This window comes from Salvia hispanica, chromosome 6, assembly GCF_023119035.1.
Source record: "Salvia hispanica cultivar TCC Black 2014 chromosome 6, UniMelb_Shisp_WGS_1.0, whole genome shotgun sequence".
NCBI lineage: Eukaryota > Viridiplantae > Streptophyta > Magnoliopsida > Lamiales > Lamiaceae > Salvia > Salvia hispanica.
The window spans coordinates 17887393-17908563 of NC_062970.1; the positions used below are offsets into that span (position 1 = coordinate 17887393).

The 21171-nt window shown below is 35.5% G+C and overlaps 3 protein-coding genes across 3 annotated transcripts; 2 read left to right on the plus strand and 1 right to left on the minus strand.

Annotated features, from left to right (window-relative positions):
• The first annotated feature begins 4723 nt into the window (after positions 1-4723).
• LOC125194838 (protein JINGUBANG-like) lies at positions 4724-5851 on the plus strand. The gene has a single exon (XM_048093054.1). It carries the CDS (start codon positions 4724-4726, stop codon positions 5849-5851), a length of 1128 nt encoding a protein of 375 aa, XP_047949011.1.
• Positions 5852-10479: 4628 nt separating this feature from the next.
• Positions 10480-15766, plus strand: LOC125191681 (glycosyltransferase-like KOBITO 1). The gene is made up of 11 exons (XM_048089084.1): positions 10480-10866; positions 11505-11654; positions 12793-12845; positions 13148-13256; positions 13343-13477; positions 13627-13671; positions 13927-14114; positions 14268-14409; positions 14656-14702; positions 14924-15011; positions 15107-15766. Exons 1-11 carry the CDS (start codon positions 10543-10545, stop codon positions 15383-15385), a joined length of 1560 nt encoding a protein of 519 aa, XP_047945041.1. The 5' UTR covers positions 10480-10542; the 3' UTR covers positions 15386-15766.
• Positions 15767-16110: 344 nt separating this feature from the next.
• LOC125196739 lies at positions 16111-19549 on the minus strand. Its single transcript, XM_048095353.1, has 3 exons — positions 19387-19549; positions 17224-18498; positions 16111-16495 (listed from the first exon to the last, which is right to left on the minus strand). The coding sequence occupies exons 1-2, from the start codon at positions 19481-19483 to the stop codon at positions 17546-17548; spliced, it is 1050 nt and encodes a 349-aa protein (XP_047951310.1). The 5' UTR covers positions 19484-19549; the 3' UTR covers positions 16111-16495; positions 17224-17545.
• Positions 19550-21171: the final 1622 nt, after the last annotated feature.

Sequence of the window (21171 nt, forward strand, 5' to 3'; positions counted from 1 at the left end):
AGAGGGGAGAAGGATTGGAGGCTCTGAGATGGAGAATATAAATTAGGTTAAGAGGTATTTATAGGGTGGAAAAAGGTTTAGCTTGATAATTTTCGTGCCCTAGAATAATTGGGAGAGATTGGGCTTCACAATATAATACTAATTTCTTTTCTTTCGTGAATTTCCGCCTAAATTCCCTTCAGCTTTGACTGCACTGCGCAACGTTCGTAGAATAGACATAACTTTCTCCACAGAACTCCGATTGAGACGTGCGAGATATCCAGGAGAAGCTATTTCAAAGACGAAGAGAATGGTATGAACTAAGCACTGATTGGACTTCAAAATCGCTGGCAGAATGGGCTCGAACAGAGGCTGCTGCACCTTGGCCTTTTTACACCTTTTTTCTATCTTTTTCTATCATTTATCAACAAACACATCAAAAATACCAACATATGCAATTTAAGAACATAATTCGCATGATTGACATTTAAAACAAGTCAAATCTAGCCCTTAAAAACATGCAAAATCTGTGTTTGTCAAAATACTCTCATTTCAAACACAAAAAATGACACTAAACCAAACAACTCTCTCAATCTCAATTTTTAGGATTTTAATTATGTAATTTTAATTTTTTGGATTTTAATTATGTAATTTTTAGTTTTTTAGTAATTTGTAATGGTATCAGGTATTTTTAATGCATTTGAATATTGTGGAAATGTTTTTAGTAATTCAAGTATTTAAATTGAATAATGGAATGGTGGGACCCTTGAGCATGCTCTTGCTGAAGAGCATGAGTGTGAGTGTTGTGCTCTTGCGGAAGAGCAGAGAGTAAAAAATGAATAAAGTGGGTCCGGACCCACTTCCATGCTCTTGCCAAAGAGCATGGATGTGGATGCTCTTATAAGCTCCCTGAAAGCATTTAACAATTACTCCCTTCGTCCCATAGTAGATGTCACACTTGGGAGATGACACGAGATTTTAGGATATGTTATTTTGTGTGTTTAGTGGTGAGAGAAAATATAATTTTATAATTGATGTGACAAGGAACTTTTTCCAAAAGAGAAAATGTGACATCTTTTGTGGGACAAACTAAAAAGGAAAGTGTGACATCTACTATAGGATGGAGGGAGTATTTTAAGATGATGATGAATATGAATAATGAATGATGATGATGATGATGATAATTATTATTAATAATAATAATAATAATTATTATTATTATTATTATTATTATTATTATTGAATTATTATTGAATTATTGATATGCTATGAATATGAATTATTGAATGATCGACAAATGTTATGAATCATATGTCATAGTAATATAGATTCAAGGAATAGTATATGTTTTTTTGGAAGATCCAATAGAATTACAAACCATAGTACTCGGAGTAACGCCAAAGTAATAAGTGCTTAATAATACATTTAATGTCTCTTCTTTTGCAAAACAAAATAAATTTGAAGTCAAATCAAATTTACAATTTGGGCCTAGCAACTAACTAAGAAAAATAAAATGATCCTTCTAGCCCAACTTATTTTCTTTTCTCCCTTCAATCTGCAGTCCAAATAACTTGGAAAATGCCGTGTGACTTCTCTCCTCCCCCATCATCCTGAAATTAATTAATTCACCAAAATCTATATCACCACAATAAGTTCTTCTACAAATATGGCTTCCAACATTCACACAATTTTCTTCACATTAAATATAACACCCCATCCCTTTTTCACCCAGACGAATGGATTAAGATCCAATCTCACTAAGCTGTGACTGACTCTCTAGAGACACCTACATGCTTCATACAACCAGTTCTGACTCTCTGTACGTTGTTTTTTGCTCTTTTCGAGAGAACACAATTTCTCTCAACTCTCTCATTTGTTCTCTATCATTTTAGAAAGTAGTATAATGTATTTTAGGAGCATTGTGGCGCGCGCTTCTCGACTCCACATCAAGTTCAATGGTCCCTACAAGTTTAGGATACTTATACTTGATAATTTGTTTCATCTTTGGAGACGATATGTCAATTCGTGTGCACTAGCCAAAGCGTGTTTCTCCTTGCGGAGGGAGAGATATTTCGACTCGATTTGAAAACCATGGATTCTCATTCAATGCTCTATCATCTCATTACAAGGAAGGAAGAAAATAAGTTGTTATGCATCATTGCATCTCAGCCGCCACTGATCTGGCAGATGGAGTTACATGAGTTTGTAGCTGTTGGTTCTGTTTTTTTTTTTTTTTTGTTTAATTTTAGTTTTTATTCTCTTTCAATTTCGATCGTAGTGTGTCCGGAAACATTATCTTCTTCGATTCATCTTGTGATTCCTGATTTAAAATCCAATTGTCAAGGAAATCAATAATTTGCTTTTTATGTATCCTTTACTAAATTGTTTTAATTTATTGTTTTTACTTTTTCTAGATTTATTCATGTGTAGTAATATAAATAGCTTGCCCATACACGGTGTCACATTTTTATCAAATTTACTATATATTAGTATATGAGGCATGGTAATTACTAATTATTAATGTCTTAAACTTCGAACCCTCTACGGAAAATATTCCAAAAGGATTTTCAAGGAAATCAACTTTAATTCTCTTTACTTGAGTTTACTAATATGAAAACCTTACATGCAAATGTGAGATATTGAATTATTGCCGAATTGCAAATATATATAGTTCACTAATATGAAAAATTTACATGCAAATGTGAGATATTGATTATTGCCAAATTACAATTATATATAGCCTAATCCAAGTTGTATAAAACCCCAACAAAAACCAAATACCACAAAATCACAACAATATATAACATGACCAATATTCATCCAACTCGCCTTTCAATGGTGTCAATAACCCTCGTGATCGTCGGTATCATAACTATGAACGCTCAGGTGGCTACAGCCGCGGGTGCACTTCCACCTGCAGAGGGCGGCCAACAACAGTTTAGCAGCATGATCGATTTAATAAGGGACTATGCGCTGTATATGCATATAGAAGCACCAAAAATGGTCAAACCCGATCAAAAATGTTGCACAAGTTTAAAAAATGTGAATGTTTTGCAATTTTGCCAAATGTTTGCGACTTATACAGAGGAAGTACTTAGCCCTCAAAATGTCGCTCACGTCGCCAAAATGTGCAACAGTCCTCTCCCCCTTAACTCAAAATGTGGAAGTAAGTCCCAATATTTTATTTCATCGTTCTACTTAAGAAATCTCATGAATATTTGATCGGTATTTCATAATTATATATGCTATGAATTTTTTTTCCCCATGTACCTCTATATTTATGCGAGAATGCTCTTCCTTATATTTTATATATAAGTACTAGTACAATTTTGTGTTATGTGGTGACGTACTGAGTATTATATTATTGATGCAGGCTGTATTGTCGAGGAAACTCCGTTAAGTATCGAGGAGCAATTCAGCCGATGAATTTAAAATAATTGCATGAATAAGTTTGGATGGGTATAATATTGTTCCAAGGTTAAATTGGAGACAGTTTAGTCCTTTGTGGGGTTTGGATCCCCTGCTGTGGCTCCATCCAAGCACAGCAGGGGCTGCTGTTACATACAGCCAATTTTTAAATAATAAATTATAATATTAAAATAATATATAAAATATTAACTTTTTTTATTTTAAAAAATTTGGTGTGTGTAACAGCAGCCCCTGCTGTGCTTGGAGCCACAGCAGGGGATCCAAATCCGTCCTTTGTGAGATGTTACCGCGAGTATCCATTCAACAAATATTAATATAAATAATATATATAGACACACATGCGTCATTAATATTGTCCTTAATTTTACTCCATTCATCTTACACAACTATGCAACAATTATTACTCCCTCCGTCCCCGATTAAGAGTCACACTTTTTCATTTCGGTCCGTCCCTAATTAAGAGTCTCACTTCATTTTGACCATAAATAGTATTTCAAATAAGTCTCATATTCTACTAACTTAATTCACTCACATTTTATTATAAAACCAATAAATGGGTCTCACATTCCACTAACTTTTTTAACCAACTTTTCTTTATATTTTTTAAAATTCGTGCCCGGTCAAAGTGTGACTCTCAATGGACGGAGGGAGTATTAATTTTTATTTATAAACTATCATCCTTTTTAATTTACTCTTTCAACACTCTTTATTACACGTTCTTGATGTACCTAAGCAAATATTTCTCTAAAGTACCAAGTTCTTTTTGAAATTTAATTAGTGATAACTCATTTAATCAAGAAAATAATGCGCCTTTATTTACATTAAAGAAAAAGGCTCTAAAATAAGGCTCACGTGAATTATTTTCAAAATAAATACTCATTATTTTTACACATAGTTTGGTAACATTGGCGGACACAAGTGCAACAAATACTCCCTATATCCCTATAAGTAAATCGCACATAAAATTTTTTCACTCACTTTCTTTACAAATTTAAACATTTTTATTAATCTTGTATATAATAAAATCGTTGCAATATGAGTTTTGGTATAGTCTACGTAGCCGTTGCACCACCCCGTACCCGCCCCCTTCCCTCTCAATTTAATTTATTTTCTTCTCAATTCCATTCTCTCTCTCCAAAATATTGATCCTCTGTTAATTTCCAAAATATTGATCCTCTCCATTCCATTCTCTCTCTCCAAAATATTGATCCTCTCTGTTAATTTCCTGTATGCATGTATTGAGGAGAACCCTCCCCCAATTCATTTCTTCACAAAAACAAATCACCAATTCAAATTATTCAATCAACAAAAAACAATGCTTCAATCCGTATTCCTTCAAGAACCAACGTCATTGCTAACAACAAGCTCGACGCCGCGTAGCACCGCCGAAGAAAGCCCCACGCCATCATTCCGGTACGATTTCCAAGATCTGAAAGCCAAGGTCCCCGCCACCTCCTCCCAATCCTACAAATCCCTGGCCATCCTCTCCGGCCACGTCGGCTCCGTCTCCTGCCTCGCCCTCTGCGGCGAATTCATCCTCAGCGCCTCCCACGCCAACGACATCATCGTCTGGCAGCAGCCCGACCTCCGCCTCTTCACCAAATTCGGCCAGGGCGACGGCGCCGTCAAGGCCATCCTCACCTCCGGCAACCGCGTCTTCACCGCCCACCAGGACAGCCGCATCCGCGCCTGGCAGGTCTCCCGATCCTCCGAGAATGTGTTCCGCCTCATCGACACCCTCCCCACCACCAAGGACTATCTAGGAAAATGCATGAAGCAGAGGCGCAACCACAAGTCCCTCTGGATCGAGCATTCCGACACTATCTCCTGCCTCGCCCTCTCCGCCGGCCTCATCTACTCCGCCTCCTGGGACAAGACCCTTAAGGTCTGGCGCCTCTCCGACTTCAAGTGCCTCGAGTCCGTCCGCGCCCACGACGACGCCATCAACGGCATCTCCGCGGGGAATGGCATGGTCTACACTGCCTCGGCCGACGGCCGGATCAAGGCCTGGGGGCGGGGCGTTGCGGGGCTGTCGTGCAGGAAGGTGCTGGAGGGCCACAAGGATGTGTCCTTCAATGCTGTGGTGCTGACGGAGGATGGGGGCTTCGTGTACGGGGGTGGCTCGGATGGGAGCCTTATGGGGTGGCGTTGGGAGGGGTGGAGGCCTGTTTGTGATGTCAGGGCGCATGAGTCTGCGGTGTTGTGCCTGTGCTTGATGGGGGAGAGGATGATGTGCAGCGGGTCCGCGGATAAGAACATTTGCGTGTGGAGGAGGGAGGTGGGTGGTGGGGTGTTTAGGCATATGGTGGTCAAGGGGCACCACGGCCCGGTGAAGTGCCTGCAGGCGTCGCCGCTCAGGGTTGGCGGCGGCTTCATGTTGTATAGTGGGAGTCTTGATAGGAGTCTTAGGGTTTGGTGGGTGCCAATTGAATGTGTTATTTAGATTATTGTTGTTTTTTGTGATTTTGGAGATACATTTTTGCTTGAATGTGTAAATTAGTTGGATTGGATTTGAATATAAAAGTGTAATGTTGCCAGAAAACAGGGGATTTACTTCTCTAATATGTTTAGGGAAAAAGAAAAATATGAAGAAGTCAACAAAACAAATAGTGTTGAATTGGAAACATAATATACACTGCTAAACTGTTCTGCTTAATTTAATGGATCACCTAAATCCTAAAAAGTCATCACAATTAGCTTTGAAAACATTATCACCTAAAAGGTCTATGTGCTGTTATATTATTGAACCAATTTATTTCACCAACTTCTTTTTTTAATTTAAATAGAGAATTCAAGCAGACTGTGAGTACTAAACAAAGCTCATTCCTTCTACAGAAACCCAATGGAACGAAAAAGAAAATTCGTGACTCAACAGATATATTGCTTTTAAATAATTTTTGTTTGTTAAGGGACCATAAGGATGGTAATGAGCGATTTAGCAGAGTAACGTTTTTTGTGACATAAAAAATATTTAGTATTTCAACATATGGAAGCTAATAGTCTGGATTATATGGTGGAAGTTTTACATAAACTCTAAATAATTACGCAGTTAAGGTGGAAGATCAAGAAAGTAGATCTGGGAATAGTCTTAAAAACAAACAGTAATTCCTCTGTTTCAACTTTCTTCACAGTTACATGAAATTTTAATATAAACAAAGAATTCTACGACTCTTTTAGTATTTTTGTTAGTTGCTATTGAACAGAGCCTTACACTTAACAAAAGTCTTTTCATATTTGGGCCATATGCAACTTGCTAGGAATTCTTTTAGCCCATAGTAATATACTATACACAAAAGTTGTAAAATACAATAAAAAGCTCTTCACTTCGATGTGGGTCCACTACATATCTTTAGGATGACAAATCCATGTGGGTCGGGTCATTATGGCTATATCCGAATACTAACATGACCTGCTACTTTCAAATCTAAACACAGTCTGCATACGACCTGAACCCATTAACTACGCGATATAATATGAGTTGACATAACACGCTAATGACCCGAAAATCTAATCTACACGATTAAAATCTGAAATTACACGATTCAAAAATATGATTTACTCCCTTCGTCCGCAAATAGGAGTCCCATTTTTCCATTTTAGTCCGTCCGCAAATAGAAGCCCCGGTTCACTTTTACCATAAATTGTAATAGGGTCCCACCTTCCACTAACTCATTCCACTCACATTTCATTTAAAACTAATATATACAAGTGGGAATCCTATTCCACTAACTTTTTTCCACCTATTTTTCTTAATATTTCTTAAAACCTGTGCCACCCATAAATGAGACTCCTAATGGCGAACGGAGGGAGCACATAATAAGACCTTGTTACCTGATTTTTATATATCAGGTTTATATGATCTAAATATGATTTATATGAATATAAAGATAAAATATACTTAAATTTTAAGAAAAATAATTGAAATAATTCTTAGTATGATTTTTTAATGGGTTACAAACCCAATTCAAAATTATCGGTTTCTAACGTTATATGGAGTGAAAGGCAGGAAGAGAATAACTTTGATTAGAAATTGGGAACTAGATAAGAATCGAAAGAAAATAACTTGAAAGACTGAAACAGCCGAAAGAAAATAATCCTCCAAAGAGACCAAGTAATCCTCTCATGGAGGCCAAGATCAACACCGCCAACAAAATTGATCGCTCTTGGATGTCTTCTTCTAGTCCTCCACATAATATATATTCCTTCCGTCCCATAATAGATGATACACTTGGTACTAACACATGATTTTAGGAGATGTTGTTTTGTGTGTTAAGTGGAGAGAAAAAATAGTACTCCCCCATCAATAACTAGATGTAGTCCCCGTAATGCCTTGGCGGACCTTGAACCCTCTTTAGTCGTCCTACGGTCGCCACCAGCTAGGGAAGGCGAGGTGGCGACAATGAACTAGGTGGTGTTGGTGGTGCCTCTATTATTTCTTAAATTCTGTCTCACTTCGACTTGGTAAATATCTAATTTAATCTATATAAGAGTGGATAATTCTCCCTCTTATAAGTCATTTTAAGAAGGTGAGTAACATTTGTAATATGGTATTATAGTGGGCTTAAACGATGATGAATCTTTTTATCTCGTTACCTCACGAGTGAAAGTCCAATGTTAATTTCAGCCCACATATATGATGGTTCTCTTTGTCTTGCCTACCTACTTGATGGACGTGATTATGGTTCTCTTGTCTTGCCTACCCACATGATGGAAGTCCAATGTGTCATTTTCGATCTATACGTGTGGGAGCGTGCTAAAATATCTTAATCAATCCTCGCCCTTAAGAGGGAGAGTGGCCCATTCAAATACCTCAAATCCATTTCTATTCCGTCTTTATCCATTCACCATTCTTCTAACTCGGAATCAATGTTTAACTTTGACCGTGGTATCATCACTTATTCGTTAGTTTTTATCCAACCTAGTTTATTATTTAGATCTCTACAAAAATTGTCTCATCTTACATTTTAATCCGTCCATCAAAATTAATCTCATAAAAAATGAAAGTTATTCTCAGTTTGTTTACTCACTTTATATCATTTTTTTTTTACTTTATTCACATTTTTACTCTCGCTTTTACGTACTCTCAATTTATTACTTACATTATATCGTACTTTATTCACATTTTATCTTTCTCTATTTATATGTTACTCCCTCCATCCCGCTATAGCAGTCCCATTGACTTTTCTGCACTCGTTTTGTAAAAATGATAATAAATAGTTAAAGTGGAGAAATAATAAAGTAAAAAAGAGAATAATATAGAGAAGAGTCTTATCTATATTATTCTCTTTTTTACTTTATTATTTCTCCACTTTAACTATTTATTATCATTTTTACAAAATGAGTGCAGAAAAGTGAATGGGACTGATAAAGCGGGACGGAGTGAGTATAATTTACCAATTTTCACATTAAAGTCCGTACCTTACATCAACGAAGCTATTTTTCGTAGATGAATCATATAATTAAACACCCTCTTAAATGTAGTTAAACCCAACAATCAAATTAAAGATGAAACTAGACCCAACTTCTTTTAGTCCCCAGTTGTTTAAGCCTCAAAAAACGGACACTTGCGAAAATAAAATGTGATTTTAATTATTTTAGGATTTTAAAAATAGTTATTAATGCAAATGAGGAGGCTACAATACATTTTCCATACTACTTTAAATGTCTATAAATCAGTTAACATTGAATTACAGCCAGATTAGTGCCGCAGCTTCCACTATATATAGCCTTCTTTTTTCTGTGATTTTCAACTTTTGATTAACGAATTCGTAAGTTATCTATGAAGCCTTGGAGTCCACTGAAATAATTTCACTAGGGATCAACCTACCTACCTAACATTATTATTAGTTACGTGTGACTACCATAATATATTATCACCTCCTTCCAAATAACGTCTCAATGAAATTTCTAGGCCATCTCACCCTTGATTTCTCTTCCAAATATTCATAGGAAAATTTTCACAAGTCAAAATCTTGGGTGTGTAATCTATTTATATAATATCAAATGATCCTTTTCAAAAAACTGCTGTTTTACTTCAACAAAGTTGACCATATGTTATGTAAAAATTAAAATTGTTGCATTACCCAATACTACTGTTTTCTTTAGGCAAAACACATTCTTAGATCCTTATACTTTAATCAAAATGTTCATTAAGTCCTCATACAATTTTTTCGTTTTAATAGGTCCTTATACCTTTCTCATAAATTTCATCACATCCTCGTACAATTTTTTCGTTTTAGTAGGTCCTTATACTTTAATTATAACTTTTATTAGGTCCTTATACAATTTTTTATTTTAAGATATTCTTTTACTTTTATCTTAGATAATAATTTATATTTAATTAAATTTAATGAACCTTTTAATTTTATTATTTAACTTATCGTATAATTATAAATATTCAGGAAGCGTATCTTTCAATATAAATATAAATAATCAATTGAAAATTCAGATAGTTATTCTAAAAAAAACTTCGATTTTAATCTTCAATCATCACGGTTAATCTTTTTATTATTCTCTACAACTTATTGAGATTATTGGATAACAAGATGATATTATATTTATAGATTATGCTAAGTTAAATAATGGAATATTAAAAAGTTCATTAAGTTTAATTAAATTTAGATTATTATCCAAGATAAATGTAAAAAAGTCCCTAAAATAAAAGATTGTACAAGGACCTAATGAAAGTTGTGATAAAAGTATAAGGACCTACTAAAACGAAAAATTGTACGAGGACCTGATAAAAATATTGTGAAAAGTATAAGGACCTATTAAAACAAAAAATTATACAAAGACCTAATGAACATTTTGACTAAAATAGAAGGACCTAAGTATGTATTTTGTCTTTTCTTTATTCCATATTAAAAGGATATTCAATATACTAATTTCAACAATTCTATTGATGAGAGTCGAGACCATGTTAGTAATAATTAGGTACCTTTGGACAACACATTCCCCAAATTCATGAGTACGAATTCAGAAAATGCAACAAAAATATTCGTGTAATAAATTACTAGTGCAATAATTTGGCAAAACACAATTAATAAAATAATCAATGTGTACGTTTAAATAAAAAAAAACATAACAGTCGATTACCAAAAGTTGGATCACTCCCTGGCCCAGCCTTGTCTCACAATGGCGGGTCTCCGGCAACAACCACCGTCCTCCGCTGCCTCCCAAAACTCCTTCACTGCGAAGCTTCTCCTCCTCCTCACCCTCCTCCCCCTCTCCCTCGCCCTCTTCGCCTTCCTCCTCCAATGGCGCGGCGGCGGCATCGATGATCCCATCTCCCGATGGTCTCCCGATGAATCTCACAAGTTCCCCGGCATGGATTCCTCCCCTCTCTCCACCGTCGCCCACTCATCCGATTGCACCACGCTCTTCGGCCACTCCTCTACCGCCTCATTTCCCTACTTTAAAGACTGGAAGTTCAACTTTCACGCCGATCTTAAGCCCAAGGTCTTTCCTTTTTTTATTTTGGGATTGTAATTAGGGTTTTATCTGCTTCTGGGGGTTTTCGATTTTAATGGCTTTCTTTTCCATTTTCATTTCTTTCCCTGGGATGGCGGAATTCTTGCTGATTTGGAGTTTTGGGGCTAGTTTTTGAGTTTAGAATATCGCAGAATTTCTGAATAAAATGTACTTATGAAAAGGAGCTACTTTTTGATTCGGTTACTTTGGCATCAATTTTGCATGATTTAACAGTTTGATTTGTTTTCCAAATTTTCTCATGCCAATTTAACCAGTTGAGTTAGATGTTAGTTTTGTTTAAGTGAAGAGGCAAATGCATGAGTTTGGGCACTGGAAGTGATTGCGTAATGACAATAGCAACAGTCACAATTGTGTTGGGGATTGACTGCAGTGCATCATCATGTGTTGACAAATTTATAGGATTGTTATAGTGAAACTGCATTAATGTTATGTGGTTAGATTTAGAATTGGAAATCATCTCAAAATGGAATTTTGCTCTGATGTAGTTAACCTAAATTCTTGACATTCTATACTTGATTCACATTGTGCAATTTTTTTATATCAGATTCTAGTGTGCTTAAAGTTTGAAATTATTTGCTTGATCTGTTCGTGATTTTTATATGCAGATATGTGTTACAACTAGCACATCTGCTGGATTGGAGCAGATTCTGCCCTGGATGTTCTATCATAAAGTTATTGGGGTTTCAACTTTTTTCCTATTTGTTGAAGGGAAGGCTGCATCTCCTCAAGTATCCAAAGTTCTTGAATCCATTGCGGTGAGTTTGTGTTCGAGTCTTTGGACCCTGTAGTCTTTTTTATGCCCGATATACTAAAGCACATATCGTTCCTTTTCCCTTTTCATTTATTAAAATTTTTATTCGTAATGTCCTTGGCTACATTAACAATAGTATTCTAGGAGAAGACATGGTTAATTGGTTAATTTACTGTTACGTTTTGAGTGAAAGGACTGCTGGTTTCATTACTTGATAGTATGTACTATTGCCTGAAAATACCTTGTAAAGGAAGGAAGAACTATAAATAATTGAGGTATCATGATTAATTCCCCCCCCCCCCTCCCCAATATTTGATTGCGGTTCAGTCTCTTCTATGCATGTTTGAGTAAAAGTTAGACCGTAAACCAGTGCTGGATATACACTACCTGAATAAAAAATCCTGTTAGATCTCTCACAATGCTGGATATATTTCCTTGGTAATAAAAACCGCTGATAAATCTTATGTACATTTTATTGCAATGATGCAAATAGTTTATTAAGTCATTAAACCTCTCTGTAACTATGTAAGGTTTAGGCACCTGGCCTAGTTATGTAAGTAAGACACTGATTGGTGCCACATGCAAGCACATGTGAAGGAGTCAGAGAGGCTAGAGTTCTTGATTGTGACATTCTCATATAGTATAAACAATTTATATGAAACAATAAAGTATAAACAAACAATATGAACAAAACAGAATTGCAGATAGAAGGTGCAATTTTACACTAGGGTAATGTTACACTGTTGTCCATGTTCACTTTGCCAACAAAATAAAGCAATGTTAGTTTTTTTGGAAATATATTTCACATTTATGCAATAGAAACACATTGTGTATCTATGGGAGAACAATATGCTGCTTTCCCCCAACCATAGCAAAGTTCTACATTTTTTCCCAAATCCATTTCTCTCGTCATGTTTGTCTTTCAACTATTGAACTAATGTTTTTAACTGGATTATCTTGATATAGTCACTACATTAAGGACAGCATAAAATATCTGCAAGATGGACCTGTTTTACTGTTTCTCTGCCTGAAATTGCACCACCTATCTTGCATCATAAACATATTGCATGGGATATGTTTGCTTTCAACTTCCTGTCTTGCAAGTTACAATCAGTAAGTGTGGCCTTTTACTGCTCTTGCAGGGTGTGAAGGTGATATACAGAACCAAAGAGCTGGAGGACCAACAAGCTAGGAGGTACATCACTTAAACTTTGTGTTTGCTACATATTTTTAGTTTGTTTGTTTGTGACTCACGTCTATTTTATATATTCCTTGTCTGGTTTATTTGTTCTTCTCCTCTGCTTTGCATATTTGTTATCTGGTTTCATTCTTTGAACGATACGGGAAAATAGACATAGCTAAGACATAGTAAACTGATGGTTTGGTAAAACATTGTTCATCAGCTAACTAACTCTTCATTTTCTTTCAAAGCTTCTTCTCATGTCTTACATTTTGCTTTGTATATAATTATGATTCTCTTCTTTCTTGCTGCTCCAGCCGGATCTGGAACGAAACTTGGTTGTCAAGTTTCTTTTACAAGCCTTGCAACTATGAGCTTTTTGTGAAGCAATCCTTGAACATGGAAATGGCAATAGTTATGGCGAGGGTATTGATCACGACAAAATTCAAGAAAAGTTACATATTTTTCCCTATTGAAGAATTACTCAATTTTTTTGCATCTTTTGTATCAAGGATGCTGGCATGGACTGGATACTTCATCTGGACACTGATGAATTGATACATCCAGCTGGTGCTCGGGAATATTCTTTGAGACAATTGTTACTTGATGTTCCAAAGAATGTTGACACGGTTGTCTTTCCCAACTATGTAAGCAGTTTTCTCTATGCACGACCTATTCCTGAACACTAAAATATATGCCTTGTACATTCTCTATTGTTCTAATATTCTTGTAGCAAGTAGCTGATTTAAACCATATTAACTAAGACATCATATTACCATAATATGTCCTTTTACAGGAGAGCAGCATTGAACGGGATGATGTCAAGGAACCTTTCACAGAGGTAATCAAGCAGCCACGATAATAATAAGTATTCTTGTATAAAGTTATGTTGTCTGCATTTTTGTGGGACAAGAAATGAATCATAAATTCATCACTCTGTTGTACTTTATAATCATTCCCTTTTCTTTCTTCTTCCTGTTTTTGAAAAAAATGTCAGTTTAAGAGAGAATATTAGCGTAGATTCTCTACTATGACATTCTATATTCCTTGATTTGTTGAAACTGACTCTTAAATATTTTTTCCATATGTCATTCAGGTGTCAATGTTCAAGAAAAACTATGACCATCTTACAAAAGACACTTACTTTGGCATGTATAAGGAATCAACCCGAGGCAATCCAAATTACTTTTTGACCTATGGGAATGGGAAGTCTGCAGCTAGAATACAAGATCATCTTCGCCCTAATGGTGCACACAGATGGCACAACTACATGAAAACTCCCAAGTATATCTCCCTGCGTAGCTACGACGTTATAATGCAAACCTCTTATTCATGTGCCTGTTTTACATACAATCTGTTCTGCACTGCCTATTTTAAGAACCACATTGCTATTCTTTTTGCTGGATCTTAGCATATAATTGTTCTAATGGTTGACAGTGAGATCAAATTGGAAGAGGCTGCTGTCTTACATTATACATATTCCAAGTTCTCTGACTTGACTTCTAGACGGGATAGGTGTGGATGTAAACCTACAAAGGATGATGTGAAGCGATGTTTTATGCTGGATTTTGATAGATCTGTGAGTTTCCTTACAACTACATGCATCCATATCTACTTTAGTCCTAGGATACAACATTTGGATAAACTTTGTTGCTACTATTTTTGTGGACTCAACCATAATTAATCCTTACAACCATTGCGAAAAAGTGATTTCATGAAGAATCGCACAGATCCCTGCAACCATTATTTAAATAGAAGTTTCTTTCAAGAATATATAATAATGTCTAGTTTAATATATTGACTAAACACTGCCCATTCTTCACAGGCTTTTATAATTGCTTCAACAGCAACTGAGGAGGAGATGCTAAACTGGTAATGAATTTTTTCTTAAACATACCTATCTTTTTCCTATTATAATCGAAGCAAACCGGTTTGTTGAATTCACTTTGGATTCAGTTCAACAACATTACTTCTGAGCTCTGGAATACCACCAATAGCTTTTGTATTTTTGTAGAACAAATAAAAGATGTGATAGATGCCAACTGCTTGTGTTTCTCTCTTGAAACACCCATTATATCTTACTTCTGCAACAGGTACCGCGAGCATGTTGTGTGGACTGATAGGGCTCTAAATTTGAAATTGTTGAGAAAAGGAATCTTAACGCGCATCTATGCTCCCATGGTAAACCTTTTAACATGGCGCAGAGGTCTCCTAAGTCCTCGACAAGACAATCTAATTAGCCTTTCTAACTTGGCTTTTGTTTGCTCATATTTCAGACAATCATCCAAGGGTTGAGAGAGTCTGGCATCTTCAGGTCCATCATTGCTTCTGCTCAAGGATCTCTATCAAAGGACAATTTCTTAGCATCCATTGAGAGCAGTAATTCCTCCAGGGCTTCCATATCCAGATTGCTCGATTCAAGAAAGATAGGCAGGGATAGAGTCTCTCAGTCAGCAGCTAGAAAATCCCTAGACATAGACATCTCTTCCGATGAATCAGCCATCCCACCATTATCTCCCCCATTAATTGATGAAGACGCCCAGATTGAAGCGTGATTTCTCCTGCACGAGTGCTGCTTTTTTCTTTCTGTAAGATGGTGTAGACTGCTCTCCTTGGTGTGAGGCGTACAAGTAGGGAAAGATTTGAGCGAGCATTTCAATAGCAGAGGTTGTGTTTGGATCTGTGGCTATTCCCGATCATTACCCAAGCGGAGGTGTATATTATATCATAGACACGGGGGAGAGACAAGGCGAGCTAACTTCATTCTTCAGACGTCGACTTATGTATAGAAATGAAGTGAATCCATCACCAGATTTCCTTCTCCATTTTTGTTGTATAGTGTAGTGCAATTGCATATTTGCACTTTACATGAATCATTATTTTAGGAGGTCCTTTGATCTGCTTTTTTCTATACCAGCTTCTTTCTTGTGATGTTACTTGCTGCTATTGCTCATATGTACAAGCACAAATTTCACAGCTACAATATACTCTCTCTCCGTCCCATAAAAATGTGTACTTTTATTTTTGTCTGTCCCATAAAAATATAAGCATTTCCGTTTATGGAAAGTTATCCTCAATTCATTACTCATGTATGTCAATTTATTTATATCACCACTATGGCCCACTATTATAACTCATTAAACACTAATAATAATATGATCTCACTATCCACTAACATTATTTAACTACTCTTTATCTCATCTATCTTATTTTACTAGTTGTGCATTGCTTCCCATGCTATTTCAATTTCAAATGCATGTAATTTTGTGGGACGAAGGAGTATAAAATTAGGACAATCTAATAAAACCAAAATAACAACACTGATACAAAAGTACAACTAAGCCAGACAGCAAGTCACTCTTAACTGATTTGAATTTCAAATCACTCCAACAAACTTAAATCAACAAAAAACTGTGTTTCTTTTTTCTCTCTTCTATAAGATGATTCTTACAATTCTTCCCATTATGCAAACTAGCATTTGTTTCTTAAGGACCCTAGAGGGCGTTTAACATCTTCATCCTCAACCAAATCACCGAATCACAAATCATATGCCACCCTACCATAAGCATCAAAATCTTAGGAAGTCCATATTTACGGACCTCAAAATGATCAGCATGCATCTAAAGATATCACTGCCGCAGGCTGTTGATTCACCAGCTAATTCCCTGTTACAGAAAGTCAGATACAAGAAGGTCATAATCTACATCCTACACATTTATATGAAAATACCACATGGCTGGCATCTAATCTATTGCAAATTGCCATATCATTGCTCAAAGCAATAAATGCAAAACTCAACGGATATTGAATGCAGAGAGAGCATAGAAAATGAGTCACGTATTGGAGGTGAAATTACTGACAAAAAAGAGCGAAAAGAGCTGCAGGTAGGCCAAGCCTTCACACAAGAGTTAAGGGTCTCTCTCATCGTAATTCAACTTAGCAAGTATTGTAGATCCAGATCCAGATCTAAAAAAATAAATGTTATTTTTCAGATATATGCTTAAGCATGACTTATGAGGAATAACAAAGTTCTGCGGATCAAGCATAAATAAAGCTACAGCTATTATAAGTGCATTCAAAGGCCTTGTTTGGCTATTTCGCTCAAGGTTGTAGGAACTGAGGTAAAAAGGAGCACAAGAATCTGTCCAAGAATTCCATGTAGCCAAGTGAAGGTCGGGGACACAGATCCCTCCTTCATGTTCTTCTCTCAAAGAATATACTCTCAGATGAAAATGAAAATAGTTCACATTCAACAACATCCATCAGTCTCAGGACTCAGCAGAAGGGTTGGAGATGGAGGGAGGGAATACATCGGATTGCTACAGAGCATGTAACAGCGCTAGATACCAAAATAAACTTGGAAGAAATATTAGAAGAATAAATTCAATCTTACCTTCTCAGTGGGATTGGCTATTAACACAAGCTACATCCTTCGACAAGTTTACATAGAATCTGTGAATCCTTAAGAAACGTTTGCATTCTCCAAAACCTCAAAAAAAAAAACAACCAACGTTTCCTCAGTAAAATAGCTATAAGCATTTTCCTGGTAAAATATTTGGTGATCTGCACTATTGGCAAAAAGTAGTGCTGAAAATGTAAATTCCCCAAAGCAATTACACTTTCTAAGAACTTTACAACATAATATTAACCAAGTTCCTGAAAATCTTCACATCTGATGACCATATCCATAGGAGTCGCCAAGATATCTGGAACTCTTATATGTTGACGTGTTGTACAGAACTCTCTCTCTTTCGGCCACCACCCCTAGAGGACCATCCACCCCGCCTGAAATTTGGATCCCAATGCTTAGTCTCATTATCATGATATTCAGAATCGCGCACACCCCAAGACACATTCCTGTTGCCCCTCCATCCTATCTCTTTTGAGCCTATAGAATTGTTATTTTCAAATGATGTCACTCCTGTAGAATTGTTATTTGCTGGACCCCGACTCCAAGAATTTATCTCTCTTTGTCCTTGTCCTTGTCCCCATCCGTCTTCTCTTACATCCACAGTTTTCTCATTACAATTCCAAAGCTTGCCGCATCCATGATCAGCAAAGGAAGATGACCTTGTACTGTCAAGCCCCTGGGGCCAATTCCAAGACTCATTTCTACTCCCCCAAGCATTATCATTTGAAGAACCAACAAGTTTTCGGCAACTTTGCTCCCATGGATCGTCATTTGTCAGATTTAATGAATCGTCCCACCTACCCCAACCATTCTCTTCTTTTACATTTCCAGTACCTATCACCTGATCTGTTTCCCATTGGTTATCACTAGCGTATTGGTTTTTATCATGCTGTGTTTGAGTGCACTCAACTTCTTCATTAATAGTATCCAGCTGCTCTATCTTCTCTGCTTCATCTGGATTAAAAACTTGATGATCCAGATCTTCCATCAACTCACGATCTATTTGAGGGTTCCACTCAATCTCACTGATGTACATGTCTGGGTCTGGCAAAGGCTTATCGCATAGAAGACCATTGATCTTGGCCCAAAATCGCTGTTTTGCATTCTCCAATGCTTCTTTACCAGCAGAACCATCCCAATTCAGCACACTTGGATAACTGTATATGTACTTTTTGGATGCCAACACCTTATTCCAAGGAACTTTACAAGAATGACAATAGTCAATTTCCCATGATGGCACCCTATTGTGAGCAAGTCCTTTGAAAGTACAATCAATACATCAATTACAGTATTTCAAAAAGATGTTAACAGAAAAGTTGACAGCTACAAGATTAAGATGCTACTAATTACAATATCGATTTCCGTTGCTTTAAAAGTTTTCAATTCGAAATGATACCTCCAACCATAGAACAAGACTTGGCACTTTGGCAGATAAAATATTAAAGGGCAGTTTGGTAGGGCAGATAACTCAATTATGTTGGAGTTATATGAACAAAAATAACCTAAAATGGTGTTCTTCTAATTGTTCAGACCTTGTTACTTGGCAAGAAGTAGATTGACGTGAACTACTGAAAAATATGCAAAGGTAAAATGGTTTAGCACTGGCAGTCTAGTGCTCAGATATGCTTATGTGAAAAAAATTAAAGATGGATCTTTTGTATTTTTGCTGAGCATGTATTTTTGCTGAATCAAGTCTGTGATGAGCATGTATTTTTGCTGAATTAAGTAAATGCAGAGATCTTAACTGTCCAGATATTCAGGTTATATTGGCTTATGAACAATGTCAATAGCATAATAGCTTAACATTGATAAAAAATCCCCAACCAAAACCGGATATCTCTTTCAGCTTCAATTATTGTTAGCATATCCACAGATAAGAAAAAAAAAAGATAGCAGGAAACAAAATATGCACACTGCAATTACGGGGAAAATAGAATAATTGGGATAACGAAACAACTAGCAATCTGATTGTTCGCATAAATCCAAAAGCGTTGACAATTGTGGACATATTTGATCAAAAACCAGGCACACAATTGCAATTGCTTTTTTTCAAATTCCAATTGAGGAATCATGATTGAATAAGCATAGAAAATATGATGGGATGAAAACGAAATTTAGATGAAAAAGAAGTAGCTGAATACGAACCAGAAGAATATGATATTGGGGAAGTTGGAGGCGGATCTTCGTAGTCGTAGTGCCTGGGCTTCCTTCTGGGCATATATCTCCGATTCCAATTTCCCATTGATAGACTTGAGAAAGGGGAACTCGCAGGAAGATGAAAAATCAATCTAAATATATCGCTTCTCGTACATTGTACTCATCATACAGAAAATTTTGAATTTATGGAGTATAAATAATGCTATTATCTCGTCCATAACAAAATAGTCGTATACACGAGTTTATTAAAAATTTAATAAAGATGAAAAATAAATAGATAAAAGGAAAAATAAAGAGAAAGAGTAAGAGTAAGAAAGAAAATGTAAAAAATTTACTCCCTTTTTTCCAACTAAGTTAAGTCTATTGAGTCATTTTCTTTTTTGATAAAAAAATAAAACATTTAATCGCTCTTATTTTATTTAATTATCTATTTTACTCTCTTTTTATCTCTCTTATTTTTTTTGTTTTCTATTTTATTTGATTTGTTCAACACAGTGCCTTAATTTTCATGTCCAATTTTTTTTTACCAATTTAATTGGGACGGAAGGAGCGAGACAAATGAGAGTCTTATTTGTAAACTACATGAGTTTATTTAAATTTAATAAAGATGAAATAAAATAGATAAAAGGAAAAATAAATAGAGAGACTAAGAAAAAAAATGTAAAAAGTAAGAGTGATGAGAGTCTTATTTGTCAGACTACACGAATTTATTAAAAATATAATCAAGATGAGAAAAAGTAGATAAAAGCAAAAATAGCAAAAATAAAGAGAAAGAGTATGAAAGAAAATGTAAAAAAGTAAGAGAGATGAAATAGCAGAACACTACAAATAGGCAAAATAGAATTGTTATTCTGGACACATGGAGTGCACAAAAGTTCATAGTGGCTTCATTTCAAAACTCGGCGTCATATGTTTAAATATCATTAACTTTTGATTGAACGAATTTTGTGTTTTGCACGCCAATAATCTTTGTATTTTTAAAAATGTTATGGATAGTCTATGAACTAAGGTGTAATTATATTTGTAATACTTTTTCGCCATTCATCGCAAATTTATATTTCATCTGTCTCATTGAAGAGATTCACTTTCCTCTTTTAGATTTGTCCCAACATGACCATTACTAAAAGTAAAAACACATTTTTCTATATTATATTCTCTCTTTCTTACTAAACTCTCTCCACTTTGACATAAGATAAAGTTTCATAAATTCTTGTGCCGCTCAAGAAAGGGTCATCTTCCTTCGGACATAGGAAGTACCAAAAATACCCCCAAGACATGGACATTTTTAAACTTTCATAAAAATGAGATATCTAGGTACTCAATATGATTTTTTTTTATTTCTCTAGTATTGGATATGGTAATTTCTTATAGTTTGAGTAACAGAAATGATATTTTTCTCTTTACTTTTTCAGCCAAATCTTCCTTCTCTCTTTCTCTTAAACTTTTAGAAAGTTCAAAATATAATCTTCAACTAATTTACGGAACCGTTAGGTGTGGATCGTTGTGAAATTATAATTTTATTTCATTTTATTTTAAAATTAGATTTTTTAAAATGAAAATTAATTATTATAATTAAAAAACATATTTATAATTAAAAGTTAAAATCTATTTTTAAAATGAGATATTGGTCCCTAAAATCATGAACTTTACCCAAAAATTTGGTATTTCTCACAAACTTTAAAATTGGTTTAAAATATCACAAACTTTGCACTTTGTTTGGTATTTCTCACGGCATGTCTATCATCATATTTGACTATTTACGAGGCCTTTTTT